General features: G+C 41.1%; 1 protein-coding gene across 1 annotated transcript in view; it reads right to left on the bottom strand.

Moving 5' to 3' along the window:
- The window catches only part of LOC139127977 (obscurin-like), a 42,334-nt gene that overhangs the window by 11,934 nt on the left and 8,456 nt on the right, over window positions 1–21,944 (bottom strand). The window contains exons 6-27 of the mRNA XM_070693832.1: window positions 21,357–21,671; window positions 15,028–15,342; window positions 14,145–14,456; window positions 13,398–13,709; window positions 12,643–12,960; window positions 11,862–12,179; window positions 11,390–11,686; window positions 10,279–10,593; window positions 9,054–9,371; window positions 8,217–8,531; window positions 7,328–7,645; window positions 6,811–7,125; window positions 5,866–6,183; window positions 5,402–5,716; window positions 4,878–5,195; window positions 4,415–4,729; window positions 3,920–4,237; window positions 3,243–3,557; window positions 2,357–2,680; window positions 1,611–1,925; window positions 583–900; window positions 129–443 (exon numbers count right to left, since the gene is read on the bottom strand). Coding sequence (XP_070549933.1) covers window positions 129–443; window positions 583–900; window positions 1,611–1,925; window positions 2,357–2,680; window positions 3,243–3,557; window positions 3,920–4,237; window positions 4,415–4,729; window positions 4,878–5,195; window positions 5,402–5,716; window positions 5,866–6,183; window positions 6,811–7,125; window positions 7,328–7,645; window positions 8,217–8,531; window positions 9,054–9,371; window positions 10,279–10,593; window positions 11,390–11,686; window positions 11,862–12,179; window positions 12,643–12,960; window positions 13,398–13,709; window positions 14,145–14,456; window positions 15,028–15,342; window positions 21,357–21,671 — 6,939 coding nt within the window. The remainder of the gene's footprint in view (window positions 1–128; window positions 444–582; window positions 901–1,610; window positions 1,926–2,356; window positions 2,681–3,242; window positions 3,558–3,919; window positions 4,238–4,414; window positions 4,730–4,877; window positions 5,196–5,401; window positions 5,717–5,865; window positions 6,184–6,810; window positions 7,126–7,327; window positions 7,646–8,216; window positions 8,532–9,053; window positions 9,372–10,278; window positions 10,594–11,389; window positions 11,687–11,861; window positions 12,180–12,642; window positions 12,961–13,397; window positions 13,710–14,144; window positions 14,457–15,027; window positions 15,343–21,356; window positions 21,672–21,944) is intronic.

Below are 21,944 nucleotides of genomic sequence, written 5' to 3'. Positions count from 1 at the left end.
GAAGTAAACAGCATATATTATTACACAAACAATACTTCTGTATTTTACACAAAGCAGAACAATATCATTTTATTGAATCTCTCATGATCGCATAACATTACAAGACTACTCGAATACAAGTGACTTACCATATACTGTAAGTTTAGCAGCTCGACTGTTTATGGCCCTGTCACCATTGGCCGTCTCGGTCACATGACATGAATAATTCCCGGCATCCTCCAAGCTCAGATCCTCAATCTGTAAGTTGAAGTCAATACCGGGCGTAGGACTCAAAATACTAAAGCGGTTGTTCGGTACAATGATATCCGTATCGCTACTTAGGGTGACGTCATTCTTCTCCCATGATACCACGCCATGTTTGTCGTTAACCGAGCACTGCAAGGTGGCACTTCCTTCTTCTACAGATATGACGTCTGCAGGCTCCAACATGAAGGATTGTTGTTCTGTGGGAAAGAACAGAAATATCCCCATTGCCATGTTGATCACAGCTTTGCAAATGTAAGTCATATACTCACATCATATGACACAAATATTCATTGATTCAATCTCTACTTCAATCACTGAATAATCTGTACTGTGTACCTTCTACGATTACTGTCGCTGCTTCAGAGCGGATCTCAGGACTGTTTTCAGCCGCCGTCACCCTGCAAATATAATCCCCAGCATCCTCTTGACCAATGTCCTGGATTTCCAACTTGAACTCTCCTATTATGTGGTCCCCGATGATAGAATATCGACCACTATCGACGGTTATGACGTCATCGCTGCTGATATCAACGCCATCTTTGCTCCAGACAACGGTGCCTTCCTTGTGGATGACGACACAATTCAATATCAGCGTACCAGTTTCAACCATTAAAGTGTCATCCGGGGTCTTAAAGAACGAGTGGACCTCGATATCTGGTATTGAAAAAAAAAGTAAAATATTCATATTGCTTGATTACAGTTGATTTATTTTGCACCGAGCATTTTATTGCATTTTTAATATCTATTAATCGGTGACATGTATTTTTTCTCCTTACTGAAGGTTGTGGAATCATAGCTCATTGTTTTAGCTCATTTCTGGCCATGGACTTGACTGGTCGTAGAGGAATATTCTCATGATCCAAATTAGATAAAGTTTTGTTTTCATCGTATTTCTTCCTTTGTTACTTTTCTACAATTTTTTGTTACACTTTGATATTAATGCTATCGTATTAATTATTCTAATAATCACTGTAATTATCATTGATCATTTTCATATCTTTATCTAGTTAAATAACAATTTTCAGTTTTCAACATAAAAATACGGATAAAAATATGTGAGACAACTAACAAGAATAATTGTGCTGGTTAGTACAGAGAAGGCAACAAAATATGTCCGATTTGGTCAGATGTTGGTCAAGTTTTCATTGAAAGTTGGCAGCATTACATCAGTTTACCGTCTAGAAATAATTTTGAACTTGAAAATGTTAGAGTCTGGGACAGGGTACATAATAAAATTCAGTGTATACAAGACAGTAAAATGTTGTCTCTGCGGAACAGAGTGCCTTAACGGCAAATGGAAGCATTGTTTTCAAAACAATGACATTTAGCAAAGAACAGGAGATATATCTTAATCTGTTACCAACCGTAAACAGTGAGTTCGGCTGCCCGACTATCTATAGCTCTGTCCCCATTGGCCGTCCCAGTCACATGACACGAATAGTTTCCGGCATCTTCCAACTCCAGATCCTCGATACGCAAATTGAAGTCTATTCCAGGTGTAGGACTCACAATGCTTAGGCTAGGATCTGGCACTATGATGTCACCGTCGCTGCTCAAAGAGACGCCATGCTTCTTCCAAGACACGACGCCATGTTTGTTGTTTATTGAACACTGTAGAGTTGCACTGTCCTCTTCCACAGCGATGACATCCACTGGTTCCAACATGAACGATTGCTGGTCTGTCATGCAAAAAGTTATTAATTTTTTGTTACTTTTTCGAACCAAAACGGCTTTTAATTTTTCAGTCTATTGGCAAAGATTCGTTTTTCAAAACTAGATACATGTATATTAATCACATTGTCTGCTTTCAGCCGGTACAGTACTAGTGTAATAATGGTTAGACCATTTAAAGAAAATTCTTTGTTTACCGTCCTTTGATTTTTGAAAAACCTGCCAGTCAGGCAAGTAAAACAAACATCAACCAAACAGAAAAAAAAACACAAGTATATTAACATAAGCTCATTTTTTATTTGATTTCTTTTGGAAAAATAATATTTCTATTTGTAACAGAGTTAACATTATGTTTGTTTTCTTCATTTTCTCTGAAAACGCACCAGCACGCGGACGACTTACAAATAATTTTATTAGGGCGCCTGATGTCATAACCCACCTTCTACAACTACTGTTGCGACTTCCGAACGGATTTCCGGACTGTTTTCATTCTCTGCTGCAGTGACCCTACATACATAATCCCCTGCATCTGCGTGACTGATGTTCAAAACTTGCAACGAGTACTCTCCCGTCAGTTCGTCTCCGAGCACAGAATATCTACTGTCGTCTAAGATCACAGCGCCATCATCGCTGATATCGACGCCATCTTTACTCCATATGACGGTGCCTTCTTTGTGAGTGACGGCACAGCCCAGGATCAGCGTCCCACTCTGTACCATCAGTGTGTCCTCGGGTGTCCTGAAGAATGAGTGAATCTTCACGTCTGTTGGAGAACACAGAATGAGCTGTTAACTCGATTTGGTCGGTCACAATTGCTAATATCTTATGTTCACACAGAAGTTGTTCACTCTCCATCGATACATTAATCTTTAAATTTTGAAATAGGGTTATACGGGAATGCAGTTCAACAAGAGATGTCTTGTCCATAAAACGCTGAATTTTTCGTAATGGTTTAGAGGGCAATAGTATTAACTGATGCTAGTATTTGCATATTTTCAGTCAACGAAACACAGTTTTTTCTTCTTCTATGTCTCCCTTAAATATATGAAACACTAAATTGTTAGCGTTGCCAACCTTATATATTGTATACAGCACGCAATGTTATTGTTGAAAAGAGAATTCTAGTTCGGACATAAATTGTGTTGTCGACCACAATATTTGATAGTATAAACAACAGACTGTACTGAGAAGTTGAAAACAATGTATTTCGACATGATTTTAGGTGTGTAAAACAATGGACCGTTTATTTTACAGGTAGGACAAATATGATTGGGAAAACAAAGCAAAAGAGACAAATAAACAATTTTAAAATAGCAAATACGAACCATAAACTGTTAGTCCAGCTGACCGACTTTCTATGGCTCTATCGCCGTTTGCTGTCGCTGTCACGTGGCACGAATAATTCCCAGCATCCTCCAATTCAAGATTGTCTATGTTCAAATAGTAATCTATGCCAGGTGTCGGGCTGAGTATGCTCAGTCGACGATCAGAGACGGTAATGTCTGCATCACTGCTGAGGGTAGCGTCATCCTTTCGCCATGATACGACGCCATGTTTGTCCTTCACTGAACACTGAAGAGTCAAACTATCCTCTTCTACAGCTATGGTGTTCACTGGTTCCAACATGAAAGATTGTTGTTCTGAATGGAGAAAGCCATTGCAAAATTTAGTCCTATTGCTTTCATGTAGAAATGTGATTTATCATATTCATGGCATTAATAACACGATTGGAACTATTTTGGCATTATTGGATCCTCAAAATTGATATGTGCCATGTAGCTGAATGTTTAAGTTGCAATATTACAAATTACTGGTAACAACAAGTATATGACTAAAAAGAGAATCAGACAAGCTTACATTTACAGGTTAAAACGACCTCACTTCACCATCTAATTATCCGAAATTAGTTCCAATCGTGTTTAAAATAAATGGAATGTACATGTGTGTGACTAACAAAGACCTTTGTCCTACCATGGCACCGAGAACTTTTGAATTTACTCACCTTCGACAATAACCGTTGCTACCTCTGAACGGATTTCGGGACTATTTTCGCCTGCCGTCACCCTGCAAACATAATCGCCGGCATCTTCTCGACTGATGTTGGTGATTTCCAACTTGTACTCTCCGACTATATTATCCCCGACGATTGAATATCGACTGTCGCCATTTGTGAGAGCGCCATCACTGCTGATATCAACGCCATCTTTACTCCATATGACAGTGCCCTCTTGGTGTATGACGACGCAGTCCAGTTGCAAAGTTCCGCTTATCACCATTAAAGTGTCGTCTGGCGTTCTGAAGAACGAGTGAACTTCGATGTCTGGGAAAAAGAAGCCATCGTATTAATTTCAGATTCCAGAATCGCAACTTCAACTTGGCAAATAAAAACAGTAATTTCTTTCTAATATTTTGATTTAAGCAAATATTGATGTTCTTACATGAAATAAGTTAATTGATAAATATATACAATGAAAAAATCATATTGCCAATAACTTACCATAAACGGTGAGTTGGACTGTTCGACTATCTATAGCTCTATCGCCATTGGTTGTTGCTGTCACATGACATGAATAATTCCCAGCATCCTCCAACTCCAGATTCTCAATATGCAAATTGTAATCAATATCGGGCGTTGGGCTTCGGATGCTCAGGCGACCATCAGACACTGTAATGTCCAAATCGTTGCTCAGAGTGACGTCATTCTTCCGCCATGACAGCACTCCATGTTTGTTGTTGACTGAACACTGTAAACTTATGCTGTCCTCTTCTACAGCTATCACGTCAATTGGTTCCAACATGAACGATTGTTGCTCTGTTTTATGAAAAAAAAATTAAAAAAGAAAAAGGAATTTTAGTCGACAGCTCATACGCTAACAGACCATATGCAAATCAAGAAGCAGTACTTGTTATTCTTCCGGTCAATATCATGAACAGGTAGGTCAATAAAACTATTATTTTACCTTCTACAATCACTGTAGCTACCTCTGAACGAATTTCAGGGCTATTCTCAGCTGCTGTCACCCGGCAGACGTATGCTCCGGCATCTTGTCGACTGATATTGGCGATTTCTAAATTGTACTCTCCGAGTATATGGTCTCCGGTGATAGAATATCGGCTGTCTTCGATGGTCATGACGTCATCACTGCTGATATCGACGCCATCTTGACTCCATATGACAGTGCCTTCCTGGTGGACAATGACGCAATTCAGTCTGAGGGTTCCACTCACTACCATTAAGGTGTCGTCTGGTGTTGCGAAGAATGAGTGAACTTCAATATCTGTTAAGGAATAAAAACAACAATTTAACGTCAAGTCTTTAATAGCGAAAGTTGTTTTGCATGGAATACACAGATTTTATAACCATCTACAAAACATGAACTACTTACAATTCTATTAACAGAAAGAGCAGCATACCTCATTTGATACAATATTTGTGTCATGCGATATATGACACAAAATATATCACATAAACCGGCCTACTCACCATACACAATAAGCTCAGCTGCCCGGCTGTCTATAGCTCTGTCGCCATTTGCTGTCCCGGTCACGTGACATGAGAAATTCCCTGCATCCTCCAGATCTAGGTTCTCAATATGCAGATTGTAATCGATGTCGGGAGTTGGGCTCAAAATTCGGAGACGAGGATCAGGCACTATGATATCAAGGTCACTGCTCAGAGTGACGTCATTCTTCCGCCATGATAGGACGCCATGTTTGTTGTTCACAGAACACTGCAGTGTTAGACTGTCCTCTTCAACGGCTACAGTGTCCACTGGTTCAATCATGAAGGATTGTTGTTCTATTTGTAGAAAAAAGATATTTTATCAGTCAGTGCTTCTATTGATAAAAATTCGTGTGCAAGTTTAATCTCATGTTATTATAAAACAAGGGATATGTGAGCAATAAACACATTTCTAGCATAGGTGACATATGCGAAGTTCTAATTACCTTCTACCGTCACAATTGCCACCTCAGACCGGATCTCGGGACTATTTTCAGCGGCTGTAACCGTGCATACATAATCTCCCGCGTCGCCCCGGCTGATGTTCGTGATTCGCAACATGTACTCTCCGAGTATATGGTCACCAGTGATAGAATATCGCCGGTCATCGACGACCATGACGTCATCATTGCTGATGTCGACGCCATCCTTACTCCACACGACGGTGCCTTCTTTGTGTACAACAACACAGCTGAGTGTTAGGGTTCCAGTCACTACCATTAAAGTGTCGTCCAGTGTGGCGAAGAATGAGTGAACTTCGACATCTGTAAAGTAGAAAAGAAGCACATGCTTTATCTTCTGTTATTGCCAGCATGTCTACACCCTTCCAGTGACGTCAAGGTCAGGGGTAGGATAGGGTTAGAAATTTTAAAATACTTCATAATTTGCTAATAATCGTCTGCAGCCTATTTGAGGCTCGTAGCCCGATACAGCTTCCATCATCTTCATTTAAGAGGATGTAAAAGTTCATTGTTTTATCAAAGAGCAAACACGGTGGTACAAGGACCACTTGATTATCAAAATATGACAGTAATTTGTTATCTCAAATCCTACAGTTTGCTAGGTGACTATTAATTTTATTCCGGATTTTGCGCAAGAAAGAGGGAAATTTGAGCACGGATTGAAACCATTCAGTTTCCAAGCGCGTATACAAAGCAACCATTACAGTGATACCTAGAGGATAGTTTTTCGTTTAGTTTGTTGTCAGTCATTGTTTATTACATCAACAGATTGTTGAGTATTAATGAGCATCGTGTAAATAGCGGTGAGTCCACTGACTTTCCAATGTAGTACATGATGGAATTTGCATGTTGAAATTCTACTTACAACTGTTTTTACACCAATTCACTTCAGAAGCCAATTGTAAACTTTTATGCGAATTAATAGCTTACCATATACTGTCAGTTCAGCTACCTGACTGTCTATCGCTCGATCACCATTGGCGGTCTCTGTCACGTGACATGAATAATTCCCGGCATCCTCCAACTCGAGATTATCAATATTCAAATAGTAGTCAACTCCGGGCGTCGGGCTTAAAATCCTCAGTCGAACATCAGGAACTATAATTTCTGTATCGCTGCTTAGCGTGACGTTGTTAAATTGCCACGACACAACACCGTGCTTGTTGGTCACCGAACACTGTAGAATTGTACTGCCCTGCTCAACGGCGATGGTATCCACGGGCTCCAACATGAAGAATTGTTGTTCTGTTTACAGACAAGAGCAAAATTGAAAAGTATTTACTGTCAAATTTTATCAAAAACTAAGAGTGTTAATAAAATTTCGTCGTTATCTATCTCTGACGTTTCTTAAATGTTGATTTATGTTAACCAATGAAAATGCATGTTAGAGTAGGGGTGCGGCTTGATAAAAGCAAGCCTCCTATTCAACAACAATAAAGCCGTTTACCTTCCACCGTGACTGTAGCAACCTCTGAACGGATTTCAGGACTGTTTTCGGCCGCCGTCACTCTACAAACATAATCCCCTGCATCTTCAAGGCTGATATTGGTAATCTGTAACTTGTACTCGCCGATTGAATAATTTCCTATGATCGAGTATCGACTATCTCCTTCGAGAATGACGTCATCCTGGCCGATAACAATTCCGTCTTTGCTCCAAAAGAGAGTCCCCTCCTTTTCGATGACGACACAGCTTAGGATCAGAGTTCCACTTTCAACCATTGGCGTGTCCTCCGGCTGTGAGGAAAATAATTGAATTGCGGCATCTGCAAAGACATTAATATTTGATCAGGTTATTCTTAATAGACTAAAAAAGTACTTGTTGAGATTGACACAAATTAACCAAACAACGTAAAGAAGACCTTGCAATAACCTTGCTATTGTAAAGGTAATTAAGCTACAGTGTGCCTCGGATACACGTATTTGGACTCCCAAACTTTTACAATGTCTTTGGGTCTACCACTTATGAGGGCTTACTGAAGCATACGGAGTAAATACAGTTTTCATCTGCTTAGTTTTGTGAAAATCGGGAATTTTTTCCACTACAACCATAAGATGGTGGCCATTTTCAATTTTATATATTAGTAAATATTGGGTAATTTATTTCTCTAGTACCAAAATTTGCATGGTGACTACCTATTTTTTATTCATGATTGTTAGAGATGGTTGAAAGTTTGCTCGAGGAAAGACTGAGCAAAAGTTCATTTTCGAGGCGCGCACTATCTTGATACTGAGTATCACGGGTCAAATATTGTGTCTTATCACTCTGTCATTAAACTGTTCAGTTTGTTGTATGATGCATGAAGTTCATGTAGAAATCGTCGAAACAATTCTTACCGTAGACGGTCAAATTCGCGGCGGGACTTTCGATGGCGCTGTCACCATTCACGGCCTCGGATACATAGCAACTGTAGCTGCCTTCATCGTCAAGGATGACACCGCGGATTTCCAGGTCGTATTCTACTCCGGCGTCGGCTGTGACGATGTCAAATCGCTGATTCAGACCTATGATGTCCATGTCGGTGCTGATGATCACACCGTCCTTCCTCCACGAAAGAGTGCCGTGCTTATTGGCCACGGAGCACTCAAAGGTGGCGACGTCGCCCTCTACGAGAATCCTGCTGACTGGCACCTCGACAAAAGACTGGGGAACTGTGAAAAAAACGAAGGCATCAAGTTAATGAACGCAAGGTAATGGTATTGAGTTGACACAGTCGCTTACTGTTGGGCTATATTATCAACACCGTACAACAAATTGTTATTCTGGAGGTAGATTCGAGAACATTCGATAATTTACTTTGTTTACATGCCTGTACCGAAGTGTTTTCTAGAATTAACGCTATGACTATGCTACATGTTGTTTAGCTCTGTATCGCCATTTCAGTGATAAACAACTAGTTTATATTCGTCTAGAAAAGTATGCTCAATGTATTGGTGACTTTAGTAAAATATTTGCATTTCTTAGTACCGTCGCCTAAAGTGCTGTAAACTAAGCTTACAGTTGTCTGATGACGTGTCACTACTTTAACAAGTCAGTGCCAAAATGCAAAGACATACATCGGTGTAACATTTTCTGAACTATTATTATTTTTCTCGAAAAAATACTTTGCGGCATCCACAGCTGAACACGTGGTCAGCACGTGACCAGCCAAAAGATAAGCATATCATTCTTACTTTCTATAGTAACAGCAACCTCTGAAGACACCAGTTCCTCGCTGTTGTCGGCGGCTGTCACCTGACACTGGTAATCACCGGCGTCCCCGCTACTCACGTTTGTGATTTGTAAGTTATATTCTCCAATAATTTGGTCTCCCACCACTGAATAACGCGCGTCGCCAGTGAAGACATCGCGGTCACTGCTGATGGCTGCGCCGTCTTTATACCATACGAGCGTCCCTTCTTTGTGATCCACCACGCATGCCAATAGGATCGTTGTGGTCAGTACCCCTGATGTGCTGACCGGTTCCGACAGGAAACTTTGAACTGCAGCATCTAAAGTTGAAGATGTGACAGAAATCAAATTACATTTTTGCACGTATTATTTCAATATTATTTGAAATGAGAAAACGTTTATGAAACCTCTGTTAATATGCTAACACAACGTGTTTTGTAGAGACTTTAATTATTTGATTATGGCACGGCGTGATGGTGTTTTGTCCTATCATGCATGTGAATGGTCAGTCCATCCCTGCATTGACCATAACTTACACAGTTCATCTCTGGAATCGGCCATCATTAGTCAATTCCTTGATGAACATAATTAGCACATGCCTGAAAAACTAGGGGTAAAATTATCCCTGAATTGGCCATGGTTAGTCCATTCCTCCTAATTTGGCCATGATTAGTCCGTTAATGAGTGGCCATGTTTGGTCCACCACTGAATTGACCATGGTTGTTCCATCTCTTAAATGGCCATGGTTGATCCATCTCTAAACTGGCCATGCTTATTCCACCCCTGATTTGGCCATGGTTAGTTAATCCCCGAATGGTAAATCCCTGAATCAGCCAATCCCTGATTTGGCCATGGTTAAGTCCGTTAGTGGGTGGCCGTGGTAAGTACATCTCTGAATTGGCCATGGTTAGTCCGTTCCTTGAGTGGCCAGAACCATTACAATTAATGGTATCGTGCTAAATCGATTTGTCTTAGATGTCACTATCAGAAATACCCAGAAAGTCGTTTTTAGATACACCAAATGTCTTCGATGCTACATTGTATATGTGTGTATAGTTCAGAATAAAATTAATCTATCTACTTTCACACCAACGTTGTATTCTCTCGGATGATAATTATCATTTTCTCCGTTGATATTCTCTATTTCAAGGATTTTGTTTACATTTTCTGGTTTTACAAATCAATTTCAAATACACTTCAGTTTCAAAACAATATTTTAAAACCCACCAAACACTGTTAATCTGCCACGACTGCTTTCGACATCAGGGTCCCCGAGGGCGCCCTCGGAGAGGTAGCAAGAATAGAAGCCATCGTCAGTCAGACGGATGTCCTCTATCTTGAAGTTGTACTTTTTGCCCGGGTTCACAACGATCACTCGTAGACGCGTGTCGTTGACGATGACTTGGTCTTCTCTGGTAAGTGGGACGCCATCTTTCAACAAGTATATGTCACCGTGTTTGACATCGAGAGTGCAGGCTATTGTGACCCGTCCCCCTTCCACGACCTCTTTGGAGGCTGGTCCCTTGGTAAAATTCTGAGGCTCTGAAAACACAAGAAAGCGCCATAAAACCGTGAGCAATCACATTAAACATAGACTCCTTCACTTAAAATTAAGTACATTTAACTAGTTCCTTTCCATTCAATCTATAAAGAACGGTAAATGTTTCATAAACAAACTGGCATTATTGAACGCATCCCATGTATGACGGGTTGCCAAGATTACTGTCATAATCGCTGACGTTTAACATCATCTTAATACTATTTCATTACAATATTAAACATGATATATTTAATCCTATTACTCCTGTTATGAGTACAAAAGTGGCTATGTAGGTCTTATGGGTTTGTAACTTATAAGCCCTGTAATGTAAATATGCATATATGGTCAAAGGGGCGTTCCTTGGTATTCAAAATGCCCATGTGAGGGCGCTGTTTTTAAAAAGCGGCCACCCGCTTAAAATCTGTGATTGGTTAGATTTTCTCTTTCGATGGTAACTGTGGCAAAATTGGAACAGGTGACAGTATACCTTTAATTAATGAACGGTAACGCTGAAATATGACTATAGACATTTTGTTTGCCCGTCGACTTTAGACAGAATAATTACGTGTGTTAACGAAATGGATAGGATCGACGCGTGTATGCGTGCAGGTATAACAGTTCCTTGAAACTTTGAACGTTGAGAAACCATTTGGACAAATATAACTTTTAAAAATAGGCTGTGGTATATATTGTTAGGGGAGGTATGTTAATCCTTCAGCATAATTAAAACGGTAATTCTATTTAGGGGAATGATAAATACTTCAATATTGTCACAATGATGACTGCTACACAACTTACCTTCAACATTCAAGGTAACTGTCGGGGATGTTATCTCGGGACTGTTGTCTGCTGATGTCACTCGACACTCATAACTACCACTGTCGGTTGCGGTAACACCACTAATATGCAAACTGTATTCTCCTTGATCTGAGTCACCGACGATGGATTTGCGACCCTCTAGGAGAATGCTGAAGCCATCTTTTGACCAGATGACATTGCCCTCGATGTGGTCGACTTGACACGCTAATGTGACGTCATGTCCGATTAGAACGTCGGTGTCTTCAGGTACTATTATGAAACTTTGAATCTCGGCATCTGGAAATGCATATGAACCGAAAGTAATTGGTTAGCGAGAATAGGACGTAAAACTTCAGAAACATATTACAATAATCGATGACAAAATATTTATTTTCGGGGTGGGAGTAGGGTCTATGGTTAGACGTACTGTACTGTACATAGATTATATTTGCGACAATCCACATGTACTTACCGTAAACTGTCAGGGCTGCTGACCGACTCTCGATGGCTTCGTCACCAACCGAATCGTCCTCCGACACGTAGCACTTGTAGCTGCCGGCGTCGTCAAGGGTGACGCCTGATATTTGTAAGTGAAAATTAACTCCGTCTGCGTCGTCCACAACAGAGAAGCGGGGGTCACTGACAATGGTCCTCGTGTCCCTTGTCAAGATGGCGTCACCTTTCTGCCATGACGCGACGCCATGTTTGTTTTCCACTGAGCATCGGAGCACTGCATTCTCACCTTCTACTGCTGTGGTATCGCTTGGTTCTTCTAGAAACGACTGGCGCCCTGCGTGAAAAATAAACATTTTGCGTGATCTATTCCGAGGCAATGTCTTCGTATGGAGATATAGCAAGTCATTTGCTGTGGGAAGATCGAACAAATTGTTCCTTGCAGAGGAGGAACTTGGGAAACTTTCAAATTATTGTAACCGATTCCGATATTCTGTTTGCATTGATCCATTTACCCCATTCCGGTTAAAAATTGTCGAAATAACCGAAATCACAGACCAAGGTAATATGCGATATTTTTGCTCATGGAAAGAAATCGTTTTGATTAATTATTCCCCAGCTTCAGGTTTCGAAACCATTTCCATTATCCTTTTAGTGCTGGCGTAATATAAAGCGTTTATATTTATATTCTTGATTTTGAAAGTGAATGGTCGAAAAATATCTTGAGGAACATTTGAACAAAAGATTAATTCTTTCACTTTCCGTCGAAAATGTTACACATGTGATGGATAAGTTCTTACCTTCGACCTGCAGAGACGCTGGTGGCGACTGTATTTCAGGACTGTTGTCGGCTTCGGTGACCCGACACTGATAGAGACCAGCGTCCTCAGGCACTACGTCACTGATCAGAAGCTCGTATTCACCGTTGCTATGGATTCCCACAACAGAGTAACGACTGTCTCCATCATTGACGATGACGTCATTGGTTATGTCGTCGCCGTCTCTCGACCAGATCACAGTACCTTCGCGATGATCAACAACGCAGCTCAGGCTGACAGTGACGCCTTCGACAACGGAGACGCCCTCTGGCGTTTGCTTGAAACTTTGAATTTGCAAATCTACAAAAAAGTAAAAAAAAAGGTATCGTTGCTAATTCCTTATTGCTTCATCTGAAATGAGGTTTAGATATCTTCGTTGATTTATTGATTTGTATTTACACTATTTCACCATCGGAATTGTTGAAAATGTGCTTAGAGATGTGACGCAAAAGACTGATGACTGCATTAAAACATAGACCCTAGAGAAAAAAAGTTTTCTAGGGTTTTTCCTAGAGTCTATGCATGTATCATGCGCCAAGCGGCACAGACACTTCCAGAATACGATAGGTCGAGCGGGAACCTCTTTGGTCTTTAATGCTCTTACTCGTTGTATGACTATCAAAACTTTAAAATCTGATGAAGGTAAAACGCTTTGTGGCGTGTGGATTTCATTTATGGTATGTCGGGACACAGAAATAGAAGTGTTCAACGGCAAGTGAATAGTGTCTTAAACTTACCGAAGACGGTGAGTATCGCAACTTGACTCGATATCGCGTCATTCTCACCGGCAGCCGAAACGGTACACCGGTACTCCGCGGCGTCTTCGAGACTGACATCTTGTATCTGGAGGTCGTAGACCTGCCCGGCGGTTCCGCTTGAGATGCTCAGCCGAGAATCTGACGTCGTCATGGTAACGTTTTCACTGATGACCACGCCGTCTCTCACCCACGACACGATGCCACGTCGGTTTTCTACCGAACAGGAGAGCTGAGCTACGTCGCCCTCTACGACTTGAGTATCTGTTGGTTCTGTCAGGAATGTCTGTCTCACTGTTACAAACACGTGAAAGAAAAAAGTGTAAATGCCCTAACGGCTGAAACTTAATTTACAAAGATATATTTTACTCACATTTACATAAATCTAAATTGTCTATTTCATTTAACACTATGAAATCTCGCAGAAATTAAAATACTTGCAAAAATCGTACTTATTGAAAACACTAAAACCATTAGCATTAGTCACTGAGAGGTAAATTGAAAATGTGACCAGTAAAGTAAGTAATAAGAGCGCCTAAGTCAACGGATATAATAAACTGCGATCGTACTTGGAACCAATTTCTTAATTTTATCACTCATGTGTCATGAGTGTGTTTTTGAGGTAAATAAAATATTCTTGTTGTTTCTTGCCTACTGTATGTGTTATTGCACGATATGAATGTTATATAATGATGACGCCATTTCCCTAAAATTATGCTTGCAACTTACGTTCCACTACTACGACTGCAGGGTCGGAGGTCAGTGCATCGTGTCCCCCCGACCTGCTCACAGTGCACGTGTATGTACCAGCGTGTTGAATATCAATGCCACTGATGGCCAAGTTGTAGTCAACGCCTTCCAAGGGACTGTCAATGCTATAGGCTGTGTCTGCTGTGATCATCGTGTCGTCGATGTTCAATTGTTCCCCATCTCGTGTCCATGACAACTCCCCTGCCTTGTCGCTGATGGCGCAGGCCAGTGTTGTGGACCGTCCCTCCAGGATAGTCACGCCCACGGGTTGTGTTATAAACGCTTGGATTTCTGGAGAAAGGAAATGGGTTACAAAGTTATGATCGTCGTGAGATGGCCACATTCGGTATTGTTAGAGGGTTGCTAGGTTGTCACGTGATCTACCTGTCACATTCCCTGGTCACTTTTAATCACTGTCATAACATGTTCAGATACAGGAAGTTCAACGTCGAATACCTTACCTTGGGTACGTGACGATGAGGTTCAAGATGGAACTTGAATCAAACAAAGCAGTCTTGTAAAAACACAATGCAGCCGTCTTTAGAGAATATGTCTATTAAATACTTATTCCTTTTTGAATGATTTGGGACAGTATGTTATCGCGATAGGAAAAGTTAGCCGTCAAACGTCCACAAAGAACCGCTGGCTTATGTGACGCATTGAGTAATGCAACGATGTACTTGTAATTTCTGGCGTACACTGAACCTGAAGTCAAGAAATCATTCGCGACGTAACGCTGATTGGATGATTTGTAAGCAGAAAAAATAAAAAAAATCTGAATCGAGACAACGCGAAACAGTAACATCGATCTCGGAAAAGGCAAATATTCTGTTCAAAAGATGTTATGATCTCTAATTCTTACGTTCTACGGTAAGATTTGCTGTAACCGGTCCAATTTCAGGCTTGTTATCAGCGGCAGTCACTCGACAAGCATACTCTCCGGCGTCTTCTAACACTGCTGAGTTGAGCTGTAGGTTATACTCTCCCGCCGAGTGATTACCAGAAATTGAAAGTCTGTCGTCATCGGTGATGAGAACTGAATCGTCATTGGTCAGATCAACTCCATCCTTAGACCAGATGGCGACGCCCCCTTTGTCTTCAACGGTGCACTGAAACTCTACCAAGCTGCCGACGAGTACTGATTGGTCTTCTGGGACAACCAGGAAACGTTGTAGACCTACAACAGCGAAAGAAAAATTAACAGGTGTGTTTTGATTGGGACTGATGCGTACTAGAAAGCGCGATGGAAAAGAGTTCTGCATGTTTTGGTTATTTAAGATCAACTCTCCAGTATAACCTTCAAATCGCCGGCGGCATTGTCATAGGAAGGTTTTTTATACTAAAACGTTGTGCCGTTTTTACCCTAGTCTTGGTTACCGAGACTGCTCTGGGACCGGAAGATAGCCGGCAAAGCAGTCTGGGTAACTGACTCTATTTTGTCACTTTTTTGCCTCAGACTTCTGACCGACGAAACATTTATGAAATGTAGACTTTTGACCCATCTTTTACCTGAAGCACAACCGTAATTCTCATCGTCAAATTGTGTCTCGAGTCTTTGTGCTATACGAATTTTATTACTATCTTTCGGTTTTGAAATGGGCGTGACTTGAATATACGATGCTGGTATGTTATTAGTCTGGTTCCCTGACCCATTTCCCCGGTAGAGGGCGTGGGGAAATATAGGTTTAGGTACCGGGTAGCCATCTTGAACAGAATTTTGTTCAAGATGGCGGAGGTTAGTCACCTGACAGAACATGCTACAACAAATATGGCTGCTACCATGAAAACGCCGGTCAAAATTCGACTGGATCAGAATTATGTTCGAACACTGGTATCCGAACCAAAACATTGGCACACGAGACGGGAAACATAAACTGAAAGGATTAATCCAGAAGTACGGGGAAATAGAGGTGATTGAAGGCTGGCTGTGATATCGCAGCAGTACTTGTTGTGTGTATCGAACGCGCTAGGGTCATTGAGGTCATCGCCGACTGTGGCGTGACCCCAATGACCCTAGCACGTTCGATACACGCCACAAGTACTGCTGCGATCTCACAGCTAATTGAAAGCAAACTTTGTTGGAACTGTGAACGACGATTGATTTCGATGGATAGAATGGTGTCCGAATTTCGTGAAAAATGCCAGGCATCATGTCGACGTTCTAAAAGTATTAAGAGGTGTGCTAAATCACAGTGGCTAAATCATGGAGGTAGAAAGGCTTTCTTTCTACCTCCAAGGCTTTGTGGTACAAACAAGAAGTTGGTGTCAAGTGTATGGAAGACCGGTCACGACATGCGACATGCGACCTGCGACTTCAAAACTGCGACCTGCGTCCCGCGAGTTTGAAACATGCGACCTGCGACTTCGGCATTTAGACCTACGTGTAACCTGCGACTTCACAACAGCGACCTGCGTTTTTGTCAAACTGCGACCTGCGACTTCACAACTGCGACATGTGACAACAACACGTAACGTTTCATGGTGTTTTCCTCAGTATTAGATTGGAGGCGTCTTGCGTGAACTTTAATCCTTTGAGCGCCAAAGTCTATTTTTGTCCCCTTTATATATAAACCCCTGTCAATTTTTCTCCAATTTTTGCAAAAAAATTGGGAAAAACCTGTAGCCAATGAAATGTGATGTCGATTTGGTCCAAAATTATCAAAAAATTACAGAAAAATCATACAATTGGTAAAATTTTGCACTAAAATTTTGGTGGGAGAAAATTACAGCGCTCAAAGGGTAAAACGTGGAAAGGAGATTTAACGTTCAACATCGATCAATTAATAAGCCATTGCTTTCGCTTTGGTAAATCGTTCACCAAGTCTGGCAAAACTCAATTCATGTACACACCAGTTCACTCATTTTCATCTGGAGAGATAATTTTATGACGGAAATGTTGACAGTCCGTGTTAATGCATGGAAAATAATATGCTACGTGATAGGCATTTATATGTTTATATTATAATTTCAAATTATTTTAGATATTCTTCGTCTGCCTTACCTCGCTTCTTTCCTTATGTTATCGACAAACTTTTTGATTTTTAGAAATCTCTGGTATTTATCCTCATTTCACTGTGGTATAACCATCTAGCTGTCTGTTTAATTCATCAGTTGTCCCCCTGTATCATAACTGCGTCAGTGTCATTGCAAACATTCGAATTTTCAGTTATTGTCGTTCATTTTCTAACATTTCCAATTTTGTTCCAATTCTCTAGTGATTGCATGAGAGAAAATGCCGAGAGAGTTTGACCGGTTGACCTCGCTGTTAATTTTATGCAGGAAATTACAATAACAATGCTTGGTCGAATGACGCAGTGCCTTGAGGGTGGGATCGCCAGTGGTATAGGGGGAGGAGTACCTTCCCGATGGTGATAAGTGGTGCGGATTACCGTCGCCTAGGTGACTGGCGTTGCAAATACCTGGACTGAACCCACGCGTGGACTGAACCATTTGGGTTTTTTTGGGTGTCGATGGTACTTTGACAATAAAAGTAAAGATGCACAGATATCGAGTTTATTGTCTTGTTTATGAGCGGCCAGTATTTCCAACAGCATGAATTACGTACTAGAAGAAATAAATAATTTCGAATAAAACATCGCGAATATAACCACATTCCTTAAGCTCGACGTACCCCAAAGAACCATGAAATCGCCCGACTTTCGATTGAAGAGATGAGTTTTGCCAAACCGCGTATACAGAAAAAGTGGCAGATGACTTTATTTTTAGAATCATAGACAGTATAGCGAGATGTAAAAAATGTGAAACAGGCTCCCCATCTAACTATCCTAAATGTTTTTGTGTCGAGTTTGTGTTTGATTCGTTTCGAAAATGTGTTCCTACATTCTTATCCGATTGTGTGTGTTAATAAAAATGTTTGTTTCGCTTTGGATATTTGTAGAGAAGTTTGGATTAGTGTGTACGGTAATGTTTTGTTTGTGTGGGGAAAGCTTATGGCGAGACGCAGCCGGACCTATGTTGTTACAAAAGTTGATAGAGTCGCCCTTTGACGCTTGCGTTTCGAAACCCGGGTGTGGTTTCTCATCAGTCGCGGTGTAGATTCTTTCCTTAGTTTGTGTTTGTGAAAATTTATTTTAATGCATTTTAGTGGTCTTGCTTTTCGATTAGCGAGGCAAGTATATTAATTTTTGGTCACGTTGTGAGTCCGTTTGGTGGTTCGGTTTGTTCTATGTTTCTTTACTTCGGTAAATTTTGTTTTGACTGGTGTGTCTTTAGATTTTTGCGGAGGTTTGTGAATTTTTAGGCAATAAGTACCACTGGGGGTACGGATTTTATGTTTATTGGATCAAGATACTCACAAGTATCCTGGTTGATGTGCTTGTTCTCGTACATTTTGATTCATAGTTCGTTTACTTTGTTTACTGTTTGTTCTGGCTTGTTGTGTATAATACTGAGTGTTGCGTAATTGCCTTTCGCATTCGAGTACGTAATCGTTTGTGTTGACAATGACGAAAACCCGACCCTTGTCGAGGTTTTTTTTCCCCGAAATTTGTCTATTGTTTGCAAGCTGGTTTATCGCGATTCTTTTAGCACGCGACATGTTTTGTTTTCTTGTTTGAAAGGGTATCTCTAGAAGTGCGAGTTTAGCAGCTTCAGATAGCTTTCAAGTTTTTGGTGTTTGTTGTTTGTGGAGCCCAATTTGACTTTTCTTTGAATTTGTGTTGTTGCGATTGTTTGTGTCTCACGATGTAGCGTAGTCACATTTTACGACTTTATTTGTTGAAATCCTGAGGTGGTTTTATTCTGTTTGGTTTTGTTGGCGTCCGAATTAATTTTAAGGCCTTTGCCTAGTACTATTTTTCGGAGTTTCATAGTTTGAGCGACGATAGGTTGTTGTTGAATTTCATGTTGTTGTCGGCTTTTCTTTGGAAATAGCTGATTTATTTCCACGGCCATTTTTTCTGTCACGTTATTTTTATGTGTACGATTTTGTTATTTCTTTTAAGTGTTTGTGTGTTCTATGTCATTTTATGGTTTTTTTGGTAGTTCTCTTTTTGGAGTGTTGGTGGCCCTGAAAAGGGCCGCTCGGTATGGGTTTTTGTTAGCGCTTGGCGCGTTGTTTTGGCGATGAGCCTATAGCTTTTTTATGCTTCTTTCGCCGATTCGATGTGCTTGGTGAGTAGGTGTTTGCCGCCTTCTTGTCACTGTGTGTGCGTACATGGACAGTCTGCATAGCCCTTGAATGTGGTCTCGATTTTGATCAAACCATGGAGGTACCTCCATGATCAAACTTACAATTTAGGAGTATATATCAAAACTGATAAATGATTTATGTTTCACATGGGTTCACAAAAAGTTTCGCCCCGGTGTTCATTTTTAGCCCAGGAATTCATCTACCCACCCTTTACAGAGTAGTAAGCTTATGGGGCAAGTGAATATGGATGCGCCGGTGCGATTCAACGATCAACCTGTATATCGCATCGAAAGTCAACAATTTTACGGCACGGACTATGATTTTATAAGTTTATACACAGTCCCTCGTGGATAGAGAGACTGTGGTTTATATAAAAATTATAGGCGCGGGGTATTATGTATTGACTGATTACTGTAGCTATAGATAGGCTACATTCAGGACGGGCAGCGACGGGCAGTAATTAGTAGGCAAAACCACGGTCCCTCCACAGAGGGACCGTGGCAAAACAGGTGGTTTTCACCGTGGGCAGAACTCGGTGCAATGATACTGAACATTAATAGTAAGCCTGTCACCTTGAAGGTAATGCTGTAGGTGAAACAAGTAAGCTTACTTCAAACGCACGATGGTACAAACATTCCTACCTCCATGGTACAAACAACACCATAAGTGAAACACGGTGGTGAAACGTAAACATAGAAATACACGCGTTCCTACGTTGTGCCCACCCGGGCCACGCGATTAAAATATGACTGATACTGCTGGATAGTGTTAATTGGGTCGGTAAACAGTCAATTAATAGTTTAATTGACTACCTGGGTGATTGGCAGGTCGTGTCCAACGATGCATATGCAAAGCAGGCCAAAAGACAAAAGCCCCCAAAGTTATTGACAGCTGGCCAGGGGTCACCATGAATACGTAATGAAGCTTCATACGCAGAAACTGCGTAGTCAAGCCCTTCTTAACCGGTCAAACTCTCTCGGCATTTTCCGGCATGTGATCATCGGATGTTGCCATCTTTTCGTCTAATTTCATTTTTACTTTTCGTCAAAAATCGAATTGATCCAACTTTTGTTCAGTAACTGTTGTCTACACAAATAACATATGCAAAGTAAAGCAGTTAAAATAATACTGATATTGACAGAAGTGCAAACATATTTGCTAACCATGAATAGCCAGAGACCGACTCAAGTTCTTTATAGATAACGCGAGTTAAAACTGTAAAACAGGACATAATTAAACCCTCCTACAATCCTATTTCAGTCTTTAAGCCTAATATGTACATACTATAATATGTACATATTATTTTTGTGTGTATATAATATTTTAGATCATGTAGGCAGAAAGTTCCAGAAACTATTAAACACTGATGTAGACGTTTAAAACCCTATTGCTATTGCATTATTTCAGATCGGTTTGCCTTTCGTAAGAAGGAAAATAAATTTGTGCTCTTCGTTTGTGGAATTCTCTACCGTCACAGCTTCATGCACTTCTATCGCTGGTTGAATTCTTTCGCTGGCCGATTTTGCGTAGGCCAGCGGTGCGAAAATAATGTCTGGTCGCGAGAATGCGGTAAACCGGCTGTTTTAATAAAGTGCAATGGTGTCCCTCGTGTTTTCAGGCTCGTGTTCAGAGCAATGGTGCGAACAAATCAAGACTGATATCGCAGTTTGACAAACACGCAGGACGCAGGTCGCTGTTGTGAAGTCGCAGGTTAGGCCTACACCTTGGTCTAAATGCCGAAGTCGCAGGTCGTATGTTTCAAACTCGCAGGACGCAGGTCGCAGTTTTGAAGTCGCAGGTCGCATGTCGCATGTCGTGACCGGTCTTCCATACAAGTGAGCCTGAAAGTGCGAAACCCAAGAAACATGAGAAAAAGTTACAAGTGTTACTTTCATCCAATCACAGCTTGTTTTATTTTAACCCAATAGCGTCCATGTTTACATTAGCCGGTACCTGACCCTATATTTCCCACGCCCTCTACCGTGGAAATGGGTCAGGGAACCAGACTAGTATGTTATTCGAGGTAGGACGCCACTTACGTCTGACCACGGTGACGGTGGCTGGTTCCGAGACGAGAGTAACGATGACGTTGTTTCCGGTCACGGTACACACGTATGCACCAGCGTGACTGAGCTCAATATTGCTGATGACCAAGTTGTAGTCGACACCTTGCGTCGGACTGTCAATGCTGTACGCTGGGTCAGAGGTGACCATTGTCCTGTCCTCGTTCAGTGTTTCTCCGTCCAGTGTCCATGACAACGTCCCAGTTTTTTGTTGAATGGAGCAGAACAGTGTGACGGTCTGACCTTCGTCGGCGCTGACGTCTTCAGGTTGAGTGATAAATGACTGTTGGTCTGCAAAATTTAGTAAAAGTATGCATATAGTCCATTTAAGTACTGTATGCTTAAAATAATCCGAAAGGAAAGTAGTTTTCAATTACGTGACATAATTTAGCTGTAAATCGTTCAATGATGGATAAATCTTGCAAATGAAACGTAAGTAGATACATTAGGTAGGTAATGGGTAGGTAGTTAGGTAAGCAGGAAAGTAGGGAGGAACGTAAGTAGGTATGCATTCATGCATTCAGTTTTTTCCGATGCTTGTAAGCAAAAAATGGATGACTCATT

Source organism: Ptychodera flava, chromosome 3 (genome assembly GCF_041260155.1).
Source record: "Ptychodera flava strain L36383 chromosome 3, AS_Pfla_20210202, whole genome shotgun sequence".
Lineage (NCBI taxonomy): Eukaryota > Metazoa > Hemichordata > Enteropneusta > Ptychoderidae > Ptychodera > Ptychodera flava.
This window is presented reverse-complemented; position numbering and strand designations above follow the sequence as displayed.